The sequence below is a fragment of the Octodon degus genome, unplaced genomic scaffold (genome assembly GCF_000260255.1).
Source record: "Octodon degus isolate 3935 unplaced genomic scaffold, OctDeg1.0 scaffold00082, whole genome shotgun sequence".
NCBI classification, from domain to species: domain Eukaryota; kingdom Metazoa; phylum Chordata; class Mammalia; order Rodentia; family Octodontidae; genus Octodon; species Octodon degus.
In genome coordinates this window covers 12,320,249-12,335,810 of record NW_004524658.1, presented here as the reverse complement: position 1 = coordinate 12,335,810, position 15,562 = coordinate 12,320,249, and the positions used below count along the sequence as shown (strand labels likewise).

The 15,562-nt window shown below is 39.9% G+C and overlaps 1 protein-coding gene across 4 annotated transcripts in view; it reads right to left on the bottom strand.

Moving 5' to 3' along the window:
* Fmnl2 (formin like 2) overlaps nt 1–15,562 on the bottom strand; it is a 335,200-nt gene that overhangs the window by 34,770 nt on the left and 284,868 nt on the right. For all 4 annotated transcript variants that reach the window (XM_023721414.1, XM_023721412.1, XM_023721413.1 and 1 more), the window contains exons 10-15: nt 11,126–11,200; nt 6,873–6,983; nt 4,215–4,364; nt 2,327–2,428; nt 353–665; nt 1–43 (exon numbers count right to left, since the gene is read on the bottom strand). The exon at nt 1–43 is cut by the window's left edge and continues 182 nt beyond it. In XM_023721414.1, coding sequence (XP_023577182.1) covers nt 1–43; nt 353–665; nt 2,327–2,428; nt 4,215–4,364; nt 6,873–6,983; nt 11,126–11,200 — 794 coding nt within the window. The remainder of the gene's footprint in view (nt 44–352; nt 666–2,326; nt 2,429–4,214; nt 4,365–6,872; nt 6,984–11,125; nt 11,201–15,562) is intronic.

Genomic DNA, 15,562 nt, shown 5'->3' with positions numbered 1-15,562 from the left:
GGGGGGGGCGGGGGCATAGGTGGTGTCACTGGACCATTTTGTGCTAAAGGAGAAAATAAATTGACACTAAAAATAGAGAGAAGGTGTCACACCATGTCACATATAAAGCATGTGAATACAAAACACTTGAAAGGATTACTTTCAAGACCACATTAATCCCTGACAAATAGAGGAAATAATGCAACGTAGTGACATGAATACTTATGTTCTTAATCTCAAAATGTAAGTAGTTCTTCAAATCAATAACATTTAAGACCATAGTACCATAAGCAGATAAAGGACCTAAACAATTAATAAAAGAAAAAGTATAGATACCCAGATCCTGCCTGAGTTCTCCTCTAAGGATACTTACCGGCCTCAGGTGCATCTGAAGACAGAGGTAGTGGTGGAGGGGGTGGGGGTAGGGGTCCGGAAGTGGTGGTCCCGGTAACTGGTCCTGCATAGTTACCCACTACAGCTTCTGACCCTGTGGCCAATGTACCAGAAGCCATGACTGGCAGTATGGCGATGTCCCCATCCCCTTTCTTCTGGATTTTAATGGTCCCTTGTTTCTCCAGTTCATGAATTTTTTTTTCCAGAGTAGACTGTCTTTGAATGGCTTCTTCTTTTTCTTTGACCATTTTTCTTAATGTGTGAACTTGGGTATTTGCATCTTTGTAGATTTCCTGGAAAAGAGTCCACAGTTAAGAGTTTGTCTTCATAAGACATTCATACTTATGACCATCAGATTGATAAACTAAGGATAAAAAGAGATAACTTTAAAAACAGAAAAAGGATACTCATATAAGTAGGAATTCTACAAAACTCAGCCAGAACCTGGACAGTCCCAGTAATTAGTAATTATAGTAGTAATGCATGCAATATATGCTAGTAATTATTGCTGTTAATAAAAGTCCTTTCCATTTACTAAATGCTACTAACTCAATTCCCTGCAGACAAAGAAACAGAGCAGAAATAACTTTTATTCCCAAAAGCTGACTCTGAAATATCCTGAGGGTGTTCTGGTGGTGGAGCATGTTTTCCTTGTACTTATTTTAAAATTCATTTGTAACTCCTAGATACACATATCAGCTAACAATAGACAAAGGAACCCTAAATCATACTTGGATAGAAAACAGACAAAGATTAAAAAATCTGCAAAGCAAGGACTAGCCTATTCATGAGTAACCAGGGACTGACTGTCCTTGAATGGATTTCTCTGGCCCTCATAATGCCCCTTGACCAAATTCAGGGCAGCAATTATTCTAACATCTGCCCCTTGGTGATGCAGTTAACAAATGAAGTCAAAGCTTCCTTCCACTAATTACTTATTTCTGTCTAGGTTTTTAGCAGAAAACAAAGAAGTTACAATTGTCAATTCAAAAAGCTGCCCTGGTTCCTTTCTTAGGTGCCCTTGGAGGTCCCAGCGAAAGCAATTTAAGAAACTGAACTTACTTGCTGGGCCTGGCACCTGTGCTCACTCCCCACCAGCCTCCAGCAGGCAGGGAAACATTCTTCACACCCTGTCTACTATTAATAATCTGAGACTCTGCACTGGAATTGAGTCCATATGCTACAACTGTGTCTGGACGGTGTGCCAGAAAATAAATTTCCTCGAGTTAACTGGAGGATGTGTCAGAATATCAAGCAACACATACAGACATGATAACCATCACATAAAATCCACCATTGCCTTAATGGTGGTGTAAAGGCGAGCCATTTACTGAAAACCCTGCCGGCATGCTGGTGTTTTTATATTCGGCCCAATTCCAAGCGCATGGATGGCACACCATAAATACCTGACATGTAAGGTAAAACAGCACTAAGGCCAAATAAAATAACTGGGATTATCTGATAATAAAATGAATTGGTTTGGCTTTGCCTCTTTTTTTCTTTTCCTTTTTTTTTTTTTTTTTGGTAAATGCCATTAGGTCTAACCTATGTTGTAATTTCAGTTACCATGGCAACCACCAAATCTGTTTTTGAGTAGAAACAAAGCAAAGACATAATGAAGAACAAATCCCAATAAAAATAATTGGCATGAATTAAACCCACACTGTTTTTACTTCCAACAAAATGGGTAACCCACAGAACCAAAGCAGCCTCCTCCAGATGGGAAAACATCACTGCTCCCAAAATCTATGATAAGGAAACTCTGAACTCTAGCATTTGATTGCACACACATGTGTACACATAGCACAGCTGTATATTTTCACTTGAGTATCACCTCTGAAATAATTCCAATAATTATGCTGCACCAACTCATTCCTCTGAAATAAGTGTATTCCACGTTCCTAGAGGCTACAGCACACACCCCACCATGGACGCCTGCCATCAGCACACTTACTCGGACAACATCCAGTTCCTTGTTCCTCTGCATGAGCTGCTTCTCCAGTTCTACAATCTTGGACATCGCTTCATTCTCCGTATCCTGAAGCTTTTCAGATAACTGGAAAAGTTTGAAAAGAAAGCTATGTCCTAACACAGAAACATTCAGATCAAGTCCTTGGTCCACAGAAAATACAGACGCAAGATCACCAGGAGCCTGTGGGAAGCCCTACATGTGTTCTACAAGGTGTTTTCTGGGAAGATTAATGTGGTTCTGATTTGTTTCTACCGGGAATGAATAATTCTTACATACTCTTTAATAAGATGTCAGCTCCTTTGTGTCTGTACACACACAGCATGTCTCCCTCTATTCCTTCAGGATTAGCCTTAGTAGAGAACAGTGGGGTAGAAGAAGGGAGGCCTGCTTCCCCAGCCAAACTACACTTATAATAAAAGTTGTCTGGTAGGTTACTTCAAGTGCTTTGGTACAAAGGTGAATATTAAGTATGATGACACTACACTAAATGGCTCTGAGAGATAGCGTCGGCCATGTGTAAAATCATTTTTTGCATAAGGCACTGTGATTGAGCAATGTCTGATTTTTCATACTTCACTGAAAATGGATCATCAGTAAAAGCATCAGGGATGAAGAGGGGGATTTACACTGATCGGGTTCAGTCATTGGATTTGATCTGCTGATTTTATTACTAAGCAGACACCAACTAGGTCACCAGTGCTTACAAATGGAAGGGTTATTTGGAGATGTTCATTTACAGAATGATGTGAAGTGGTAAAGGACATGAAGCATGTGCAGTACTCTAAAAGAATATATGAGGACAGCACATGGGCTGTTCAAAAGGGAAAACAATACTTCCCCAAATACAGACCGTACGGCTTATATGCAGATGCCCCCAATGCTTCCCGCACTCATAGATGGGGCTTCTGGGAATGACTGGCTCATGGGTATGCAAAACTGTATTAGTCAGTCCACTGATTTACTCAGCAGTTGGGGGGGGGGGGGGGGAGAGAGAGACATTGAACTGGAAAGAAGGCCACCATGGGTATGGGTAGCATCAACCAAGTGGCTTCCAGCCTGCAGGGAATAAAAGAAAAGAAGGAAGGCTCACACTTTCTGCCTGCCTTGCCAGGGACTGCTGCTCCTCTGCCATGCTACCCTGCCCTGGATCTAGCCAGCTACACACTGAAACCTCTACAAACTGCAACTTAAAATAAGCCTTTCCTTCTGGAACTTGCAAGTGTTGGGTATTTTTTCTCAGCAACAAGAAAGTAACCAAGACAGAGAACTCATTTCACAATCAAGGAAAGTGCTAATGAATTCATGAAATGAATTTGTTCTCATAACACTTGGGGTTTTTTAATTCATTCTCTCAATACTGAAATACTTCTTTAATGAATGGACAACCTTCTGAAAGACTCATATTTATGAGTTGCTGTGTGGCAACAAATCTCTCTCAAAGAAAACTGAGTCCCTGTCCAGTAGAGTTGATATTATAGAAGATATCTGGCAAAACTCCGTTTTCCTCAAAATTGTCTACTGTCTAAGAGAATTATGTAATTACAAAATTGGCATGTTCTGAAACATATCACAGAGACACTAGCTAACAATATCCATAGGACTGTGTCTGTTTTGAGAGGCAATGGCTAATATTCAGAAAATACTTCATCTCAGGCCAAATCGTACTTCATTTCACTCCAGGTGAAGCAAATTCCCTCTAAGTAACGCTAACCATCCCACTCTCCTGTGCTTGTGCCTAAGATCTCCCGAACCACTTCAGAGAGCTCGCAGCTCATTCCTAGGCTCTTTTACCACCATACAAGCTAAGGTTAATTATGTTTGGCATCTAGATGAAATGTAAGCAGTTGTTCTCTTTCTGAGATATAGTTACATGAGAGATGTTTTCTTCCAGTTCTTCCACTCTCTCTAAGGCTGCGTTCTTGGTTTCTGCATCTTCCAGCAGTGCTCCTACATCAAACACGTTGTCTAGGTAAGCCTGAATCTGTACTTGCAGCTTGTCGCTTTCTGTGTGTTTCAGCTTCTAAAAACCAGAATTAAAGAAAAGGCAGTGTTAATTTAATTGTGGAAATAGCATATAGTGACCCAACAGTTTATAAGTTTTGTTTGTTCCAAAAACTCCAGGTTTCCAGGAAGGCTTAATAAGTTTCTAATATTTTGGCTTGCTGGCCTCACTGAATGAACACAGATTGTCTTGGGCCATATATTAAAATGAATAATTAATTAATACAATTAATGTATATATCTAGCAAAACTTTTTATGTTTACACTTATTAAACTATTTACAAAACAATGGATGTTGAAGTTTAATCATTAAATAGGAAAATTCATAGCTCTGCTTAGTAATAAATGCCTATCTTCACAGACACACGTATGGTTGTAATACTTTTATGGGTAATCACTGTATTTTACTCCCAAGTCAAACTAACACAGGCAACACGTGATGCACGTGTTTCCATTTGCCACACTGTGTATAATTCTTTGTGTGTGTGTGTGTGTGTGTGTGCATGCAATCTTTCCACCCCTGTGCAGTTCTGATTTAGATGAAACGCAGGGAACACAAATTCAAAAGCAGTTTTGAAAAGGAACAGTCACAAGACACGCAGACCTTGACTGTGCCTAGATAGCACAGAAGACGGGACAGTGAGTGCTTCCAGCAGAGGCTGGGGAGCAGACCGGTGAAGAGAATTAATGGCAGGTGACATGAACGATGGCAGAGCTTACATTCAGTCCCAAGGCTTATTTAGTACAAATTAGTGAATGCCTTCCCCAAGGCAGTCTCTTATGTGAACACCCACGGCCGCTCGAAGCACAAATCAGTGACTGAGGAGCTGCTAATAAATAGATGTTGCTAATAAATATTTACTAACCACCAATGACTATCATAAGGCTACTTTTTTGAACTAATGACGTAGTTACATACATTTATAATATTAGTCTTCAAACCACCTCTATCAGGATGCAGAGCCAACATATCAAAAAAGTTATAGAATAAGTTTTGTAACATCTTAAATTTTTAAGAGGAACTTCACTTTGTTTAAATTCTCAGGGCAGCGCATTCTCCAACCTATGTCCAACCTGAAATTCTGCAACTGGGATTGTTCTAAAGAAGGTATGTTCCATCTCAGTTTAGGAGTCAGCCTGGAAAAGATTTCTGAGTAAGGGCAAGGGCTAGAAAAGAAAATGGAAAAGAAGCTTCATGGGACTTTTCACGAGGTTTATAGTAAGTAATGAGTACCTGCTACCTGTCATTATAATCTAGAGCCTAAAGCAAGACAGCATAAACATGAACCCACAACACCATTCAGAATCTATGTACTCAAGTACCATTAAAATATGGTGGGGGTCCTAGTCTCAGAGGATACAAATGGGGAAAGAGATCAGACCTCAAACTCAAAGCAGGGGGTGGGGAGAGCTTTGATGATATCAAAGTGTCTTTAAATAAAAAGGAAAATCATGCCAACAACGTTTTAACAGAAACCCCAGCCAGGTCTACCTGAGCAAGTTCTGCTGGTATTTGGCCCATCTACCAGAGGACACGCTGGTTGGGGTGAAGAGCGAAGCTGACATGTTGACAGTAGCCAGTTCTGTGACCCCCCCCCCCATCAAGTGAGAGTGCAGTGTATGTGATCCCCTGGCTTTACTCCCAAAGAGGATACACAGCTGAACTCTGGAAATGCCCAAGGGAAGTGCTTCTACCTCTTCATAGCTAAAAGGAGCCTTGAAATGGAGATGTGCAATTCCTGCCCTATTATTAGTGGTCTTCCAAGTTTAACTGGACTAATTCTATAGGAAAGGAAATCAAAAAGTGCCTAAAAGTAAAAGAAGAGGGGAAACCTTCTGTCATCACCAGAAGTGCCCATTATACCTGGATCCAGAATCATGAACAGAAATAAATCCCTTTCCTTGTTTTTAAAAGAGGGAGGGGGCACAGCCTTTGCTCATGTAACTATGCAAGTCCATTTATACTCCTCACATCAACTTTCTGTTTCTTAACTGAAGAACTTGGGGAACTGGCTGAGAACTTCCGCAAGGGACCCTGAAAAAGAAACACTAAACTCTATTCTCTAAAGAACTAAAAGTAGAACTTCCAAAGCCCACAAACACTGTAAGCAGAACTGAACAGCTGCAGGAGGAAGTCTCTGGTGCCCACTTCCTCATCACATTTTTATGCACTAAGCATTTAGCATCACTCTACAGCAGTCTTGGCTTGACTTTCCCTGTCCAGGTGGGGTCCCCACAGTCATCAAGAATGCAAATCATTGCGGACAGGATGAAAGACCAGACAGAGCTCGAAAGCAAAGGGAAGCTGTAAGAGGTTATCTGACTCTTAGATGGATGGAATCCCAGGCAGTCAGCAAAAATTCACATTCTCTGGCAGACTGCAGTACTCAAATTGTTTCCTCTAACCAGCATGACAGTGGAGGACCGCACTGAGCAACAAGCCATCTTTAGCCATGGTGGAAGTGTATCTTGGGATAGATAATAAATCAATACCTATACTGAAGCCAAAGAGCACAGCTGTACTTACATCCAAGTATTCATCCAGGGCTAATTTGGTAAATTCATACTGGAGGTGAACCCGGAAGTTCATGTCTTCCACTGAGTGGACCACAATGTTAATAAACTGCATAGAGGCCACCTAGAATAAAATTCCCAAGAAGTTAGGTACCAACCTTTATCAGTTTAATCATAAACACATACTCTCAATTTCACAAACCTAGGCTTACCAGTTTTTTCCCTTCATTTCACTGGGTCTTTAAAACTTACTTTTTAAATTAAAAATGTTATAATTTTTACATTAAAAGAGTCATAGAAGTATCTCAAGATACCAGCTCTCACCCACTAGAGTATGGCTATGATAAAAAGGAAATACAAAAACAAATGTTGGCAAAGATATAGACAAAAGTCTCACTGCTAGTGGGAACGTAAAAGAGGAGCCACTTGCCAAAATATGACACTACCGCAAAATGTAAGCATTACCACAAAACTTAGCAATTTCTAGCTAAGAAAAATGAAAGTACACATGCACATAAACATTTGTATATAAATGATTCTAGTAGCATTATTCATAACAACCAAAATGTGAGAACCCAGGGTTCACCTTCTGAGGGATAAAACATGGTATATTTATGTAATGGGATATGGAACAATAAAAATAGATGAAACTGAAAACATGCTGATAAGTGAAAAAAGCCAGCCCAAATAAACATCACATATGCTGAGTCCATTCATATAAAATATCCAAAATAGGCTGAACTACAGAGATAGAAAGTAGGTTAGTGGTTGCCTCAGGCCAGGGTTTGGTAAGCATGGAGTGACTGCTAATGAAATGAGAAAAGAGACGATATTCTATATTAAGCTGTTGCAGTAACTGCTTACCCTGTGAATTTATTAAATACACATTGACTTATATCTTTCTAGAAGACAAAGTAGATGGTATGCTAAATCAAATTTCAGTAAAGCTATTCCAAACATATCACATGGATTTATAGATAGCAAACAAAGCAAATCATATCAAGCAGTACATGTCATATAAAACACAAAAGTTACTACAAAGAATAAACTCACCAAAAGTCACTTCCAAAACTTAACTGTAAGCTCAACCCTACCCACAGGGCACAAAAAAGTCCTTGACCCATCTTTCCAGGCAATCGAACAGTTTCTATTCAATGAAAGCTTTGCATTTATTACTCTGTCCACACAATAGCATCAGGAGCCCTATAACCTGTCCCAGAGATACCCATCCCATTTGGCACATAAACAATAGAGCTCAGCTGGATGCAGTGGTACATGACTGTAAGCTCAGCACTTGGGAGGGTGAGGCAGAAGGGTGGCTGCTGAGTTTGAGAACAGCATAGTGAGCCTCTGATTCACAAAACAACAGAAACAGAGCACAAGTGATGTACTTTTCTTTCACCCATGACACTCATGCTTTCCCTCCATAGCTATGAACCAGCAAAGCCTGGAGGAAAAAGGTCAACTAATTGTGGGAGCAAGTGCATAATTATTCTGGGAACCACATTATTCTTCCTCTCTTTTTCCTTATATTTTTAAAAACTGTTTTGACTGAGTTAGATCTTTTTCTGAATGTTACTTATGGGTATCTTCAGAAGGTGTGTAAACTTTCTAGGTTACAAGGGTATTCTATTGAAATTTACTAATCCATTACTTCAGGTTACATACTTAAATGAACCCAAATATTTTATCACCTTTTTTAAAAAAAAATTTCATGTAGTTGGTACAGGGTCTCACTATGCACCTCAGATTCATAGTGATCCTCCTGTTATCAGCCTCCCCGGTGCTGGGATTACAGACATGTGGCATGTGCCACCATGCCCAGACTCAACGGCCAGCTCAGCATGCCTAGGGGTGGGGACAGTGCAGCATGCAGTACCGGGGACTGAACCCCAGTCCCTGCACTTGCCAAAGCAGGTGCTTAGTCCACTGAGCTACCTCACTGGCCCTTTACCACATTTTGTTTGTTGGCTTTTGTCCACAAAAATATAGAACAAGATCTTATATACTATATTAGAACTTATATTTTATACCATAAAGATGGTGACTGGGAAGAGCATATTATTTGGCAACCTAAGTGCATTCCCAAAGCAATTCATTAAAGGCTCATTTTCTAGAGGGAAAATCTGGCTTGTTCCATGCATCTTTCCATTTCTCCTGTTAAAACAAATCAAATTGGCCTGCTGAGATTTATGCTATGCTGAAGAAGTGACTGCTTACAGGTGACCCATGTATTTCTATAAATAGGTGCCTCAGTGCCTGCAGATATGAATAAATGCACTGACCAGACAGGTGCTAGACCATTCTGTGAATGGCACAGGTGTTTTAATATTTTTTCAAATTATAACTTCAGCAGAAACTCAAGTGACAAAGAAGTTCACAGATATCACAATGAAAGGTCTACATGTAATACAACAGGGAATGACGTGGACTATGAAAAACTAGTGATATCTTTAGAGTACAAGATCAGAAGCTACATGTCTCCAACAGGACATGCCTTGACCATGATGAGGGTAAGAGCATAATGTTATCAAACATTAAAAAAAAAAAAAAACCAACATATTTTTATGAACCATATTAAAAAAATTTTTTAAACTATCATTGTCCGGATAAATGCGCAGACCTGAACATTGGTCTCAGCCTGAGGACTTCTAGTTTGCAAATTCAACTCCAACAGAGCAAACAACATCCCCTCAACAAGGCATAAAAGAAACTAGTGATATGACCCAAGCGATGGACTTCTTTACATATTTATCATCAGTGCCAGAATTATCCTGAACTACTCCCAAAATTCTAAAACCAAAATTTTAAAAGTCAATGTAAAAGTAACCTTTCTCATTTACTTCTTTTCTTTTCTGAATGCAACTAACTTGGTATATAAAATAGAAATGCTTCTTTAAAAAGGACTGTGTTTTCCTCATTGATTTTGGAAGAGTCTGAAAGCTGGGATGCATATAAAATTTTAGATCCCTACCAGTCATGGTGGTGCACACCTGTAATCCTGGCACTAAGGAGACTGAGGTAAGAGGATCAACACAAGTTTAAGGCCAGCCTGAACTATATAAAGATCCTGTCTCATTAGTACACAGAAAATTTTTTTCATTTCAAAGGCCTAGATCTTTGAAAGCTGTGTCATGCTTTACAGTCACTGAAACAATTAAAATTAAACCCTTCCCTAGCACCCTAAGTACAGGCTTTGTAAGGTAAGGTGCATATGGGTGATCCAGCTAGAGGTGATCTGAGAGATTAAACCCAGCTAAGGTGGGGCTGGAGAGATGGCTCAGTGGTCTAAAGCGCCTACTTGGAACAAGCTTGGCAAAGCACAGGGACCACGGTTCGATCCCCCAGCACCGCATGCCAGCCAGCTGCGCCCCCTGGTGGGCTGAGCTGGCCACACACACACACACACACACACACACACACACACACACAATAAATAAATGTTTAAACCCAGCTAAGGATCTCCCAGGTCTGAAAGTTCTCTATCTTAAATCAAAGACTGAAGATCCAGGTACATTCAGAAGTATGTGTCTCAAGAAAATTCCTTCTCTGAATCTAAGATTTGGGAGTATGAATTCAGAAGTACTGATGTTTATTCTGCTGTTGTTCTGCCCAACTGAGTCTGAAGACTCGACTTCTGTGGACCCATATGCACTAATCTAACCTGCTAAGAAGAGCTCTGGTGCCATCAGGCCCTCCAAGAATAACTAAAGCACCAAAGAGACCAAAAGGGAAAAGCTACAGCTGCACATTAACCTGGGGGAGCATCACAATCCTTTCTAAGCAAAGCAATTCATCTACTGGGAATATAGTGTGGAGAAGGGCACTGGCTGGGCCTATACAAATCAAAGAAAACAAGGTTCCTTCTACTGTAAGAATTCTTACATTGCACTACTGGAAGCTAATGTTAGCAATTATAGGCATTTATATAATGCCTATAATTAATGTCTTTTTTGCAACTGCATTATTTCTCCCTTTATTGTCTACTTCAAAAAACATATATATATATATATATATATATATATATGTATCTCAGTACTTTTGGCCTTTACTGAGAGTGGATGAAATGAATAAAACTATAACTACATGCCACAAAGGGAAAACACAGGTGAAAAGGGGCATTTCAGAAAAGATCCATACCATATTAAACTCAGTTTCTTGTCCTTTATTGTGTTTATGTATATACATATGTGCAAATGTGCACAGATTTAAGGAACAGTGCTGAAATTGTATTTCTTTATTGAATGTAGTACTGAAATAACTCACCATAAAATCTATGTTATTGTCTTCATTCCTGAAATGTTCCATCAACTTCTCAAAGCGCTGTTTTTCTCCACAAACCTAAAACATACATTTTTATTGTGATATAACATTCCAAACATAACCATTCCAAAATTAGATACAGAAGATAATTATTAAAAATCACAATCATTTCAAAGTACATAAAATACCTGACATCTGTGTACCAGAATCCTGCAGACTTTCTAAACTCGGCAGATTCCTGAGCCTAAATCAAGACACTCTAAGGGCCAGCCAGATAGCTAAGCGGATTAAAGCGCCTGCTCAGGCAGACACAGGGGCCAGGAGTTCAATCCAGGGCCTGCTGTGCCGGCCCTACCCCCGGGGCATGCTGAGATGGCAATAAGAGACTGGGTGTGGTTGGCACACACCTGTAATCCTAGCACTTGGGAGGCTGAGAACGGGAGAATCACTACGAGTCCGATCTGTGTAGTGAGACCCTGTAGACCATGCACTAAAAATACAAAAAGACACTCCAGATGAGAATCTCCACAAAAGAAGAATCTCTTTTTAAAAAGCTTCCTTGGTTTTTGGAACAAAACACCTTCACTTTCATATTCATTATCTTGAGAGCTTTATTGCTGGTTTTCATGTGATGCTTTCAGAAGCCACGGATTACTGAGGGGTTAAGGATATAGATTTGTTAAGGGTTACTAAGCTTTGGTGGTTTCCAGAAATTGAAGGTTGGCAGGGAAAGGAAAAGTACCAGCACTAAGGTTTGGCAGAGGTCTTCTCTCCTCAGTAAGACCCAAATCTGTCTTATTGTACTGAGCTGCCTATATACAAGAATTTCAGCATTAGTTATTATTTCCAGTGTCTTTCCCACACACACACAGTTTACTCCACTGCAAAGCTCATTAATTCCCAAACAGCTACATAAATCAGGACCAAAAGCTGATCCTTGGTTTCTTTTTCACATTATCTTGATATTTCAAATTTTATGTTGAATGTGCTTTCCTTTACTGGTTGTCTCTGCAAATCTATCAATCTTTAGCATTCATTCAGAATATGAGAAAATAATTCATGATTTAAAAAACTGACTGAATTTTCCTTTTCACTGAAATACTCTAAAAGGCAGACATACTAAGCTATTTGAATAATTTAGTATTTTTAGTTCCTTGAAAGGCAGATTTAATATGTTCATATTTCTCATTAAATCAAATAGTTTTAGTGTATAAATTACAACATAAAAGCAGATGCTTTGGTAAGCTATTATTAGCCCACTTAGGGTGAGTACAGAAATTTACCATCCTTCGTAAAGTAGGTTCCCAAAGTCCTACACATATGCATTCAGTTCATATTTCACAGGTGAACACACAGATACAATACTGGGAAACCCAGGAACCTAAGTTATTTTCACACACATGGGATTAAATATACGGAGCTTAAAAACCACAGAATCAAAGTAAGATTTTTGCCAAATAATAATCTTCTGGGGACTTATTCCTCAGCCCCCTCCCCCCCCAAAAAAAAAAAACCCTGAGGAAAAGCATTAATTCTGTCCCATTTTTTAGAGCCAAGTGCTACACTAACTTTTTTACTTACTCTGCCTTCAGAAAATATTTACATGAACCATTTAGAACGCAATCTCTGGTTTTACAAATTAAATCTAGTTTCACATGCTAAATTTAATTTTCCAATGAATTGCTTCATCTCTTAAACTGATTCAATCCTTGGCCTTTTTGGATTTTTCATTCAGGGAGAGAAACAGAGTTTCATTCTGTAATTCAGGCTGGCCTCACTCAGGTCAACCCTCTTGCCTCAGCCCCTAGGGTGCTGGGATTACAGGCATGCATCACTACCTCCAGCTGATTCTCAATCTTTTTGACTATGAACTATAAACTATATAGGTAGACTATTAACTCTCCAATTCATTCACTTCCCACTGAACAACACGAATGAAGAACCACAAGTTCCTATACCTAGGTATCACAGACATGCAACAGAGATTAGCCCTCTTCTCTGCAAAGACACAATGAATAACAAGGTAAATCACAAGAAATCATGGACTGCATCCAGAGCACTTAAAAATGGATTTTACAGGGCTGAGGAAATTACACGGAGACTGCAACAAAATGAACACCCCATTGATCACAAGAGGTAACACCATATCCAAAACAAGTAACACTAAATTAATCTCACGGTAGGTAAACATCCCAAAGAACACTGTAGTAGCCTAGCAGACAAGACTGAAATAGATGTTAAGATGAGCTTTGAATACACATGTCTCCTTTGAAATAGCTCATTCTGTCACGAGATAAATCCATGCCGAGAACATATGTTATGAAAAATAGAAATGCCTTTCATCTTCTAGACTCTAGAGTAATGGACTTGAATAGCTTCCTCTTTAATAGCTGCTATGAACCTGGTGAAAATTCACATACACAGAAGGACACGTGGCCAGCACAGATTCCAGGCTGGAGAAACCATGAAAGAATCTGAGTGACACCAACCACACTATGACCTCTCATGAGCTCCTCCACACACAGGTGGAGGCTGCTTCTCGCCCATTCTTAACCACTGAATTTGGAAGAATATCCGCTGACATTGTTCTCTAGAAACAGCACAAATTTCAGAATTCATTTCATTTATGCTGAAGGAAAAGAGGCATGCAAGCCAGACTCGAATTTGTTTCTATATGACTTTAGCAACCATTAAACAAGGGTAGACTACTATCCCACAGGAAATGGGAAGAAACGTTTGGGAAAGGTTGGTAACATTCGTGCCCTACATCAAAGGAAAGTCATCTTAGTTCACACTGTTCACATCTGGACTGCCCCACACATTGGTGAAAACGACTATAATGGTTGAATGAACTGCTTTGAACTGGGCTCCTTCCAGAAAACTGAGGAGGATGAAAGAAAAAACACGATTTTTAGAATCCTCACAAAGGCCTTCATGAGAATGTTCTCAAAGGCCTCATCTAAACACACATAACTGGGGGCATATTTGCACATACATATGATTGTATACATAAGAGGAGTTGGTGTGGGGAGCAAGTTAAGAGCTATGGAAAGACCAAGAATATCAGAAAAGACTGGAAAAGGGTCCTTTTGTACATTATACATCTCTTTTAGAAACTGATTTCCCAATGCTAATAGCCAGGATTATCAGAAATCAGGTCAACCGCACAGGGATAGAAGTATACAGAAAAGCAGGTACTCTACTGTAAACTAAGAGGCATCTTCACTACAAATCACTTATAAATCAGTCTCCTGTAAGTTCATTGTCCCTGATTAACACTGCATAAAATAAACACACTCAAGATCCAATCCTGAACTATAGACCTCCATATGCTAACACATTCCTTGACTGCCCATCCCTCAGGGGTCCTGCCTAACATAACTGCCCCTCTCTACACTCAACTTCTGACCCTGCTGGGGAAGAGGTGCCATGAGCACAGAACGAGACCCAGAATGTTTGGCATATCAAACATTATTGTCCAACCTAGGTTATAACTCAGGGTCTACCAGGACGCTATTAGTTTGAACAACAAACTTCACTTTCATATTCATTACCCTGAGAGCTTTAGATATACTGTTGTTTTCAAGTGATGCTTTCAGAAGCCATAAGGATTACTGAAGGGTTAAGGCTATAGATTTGTTAAGGGTTACTGAGCTTTGGTGGTTTCCAGAAACTAAAGGTTGGCAGGGAAAGGAAAAGTACCAGTACTAAGGTTTGGCAGAGGTCTTCCTTCTCTCCCAGTAAGACCCAAATCTGCCTTATTGCTCTTGGTGGGGGGGGGGGGGGGGGTTGATTTCACTGCTAATGAAAGTTGGGGGGAGGGATAGTATCTTGAAGCTCTAAAATTCTAATCTGGCATGCCCATATAACATGATATTCCCAAACTGAGCAGCATGGAAACTTAACACCAAAATCTCAAAGAAATACACTTGGATGCATAACCCTGAGTACCAGGCAAAAAGGCCAAAGCAGAATTATCTCATCCCAGCTAGTTCTCTCCCAATTGGGAAGCTGATAAATCCCACCCTGCCCAGATAAAGCAGGCGGCTCCCACAACAAGCAAGATACAATTTCACTCAAATGAGAACTGAAGCAAAAGCATAGCTCCTGCCAAAAAACAACTCAACAATGTTCTTCAACATCTGTGAAAGGCATTCAGAGCAGTGGATAAAACCAGGGCCCTGGACATTAAAGGAGGCTGTGGGTTAAAGAGTCTCTAAGGGTGGGCAGAGGTTAGCAGATGATTTCCCTAAACACTTACAGCACATAGAAGATGGTTTTACAAAAGCTTTGTAGTAAAGAGTGTTCTTTTGCCAGCCAGATGTTGAAATGAGTAGACAGCAAGTCTCTCTGCCTCTGTGTTATCATTCAAGGCCAGTGACCATCTCTGGCTTCCCCAGCAATAGCTCCCAAGGCATCACGAGTCTGTAGCCAGGCTGA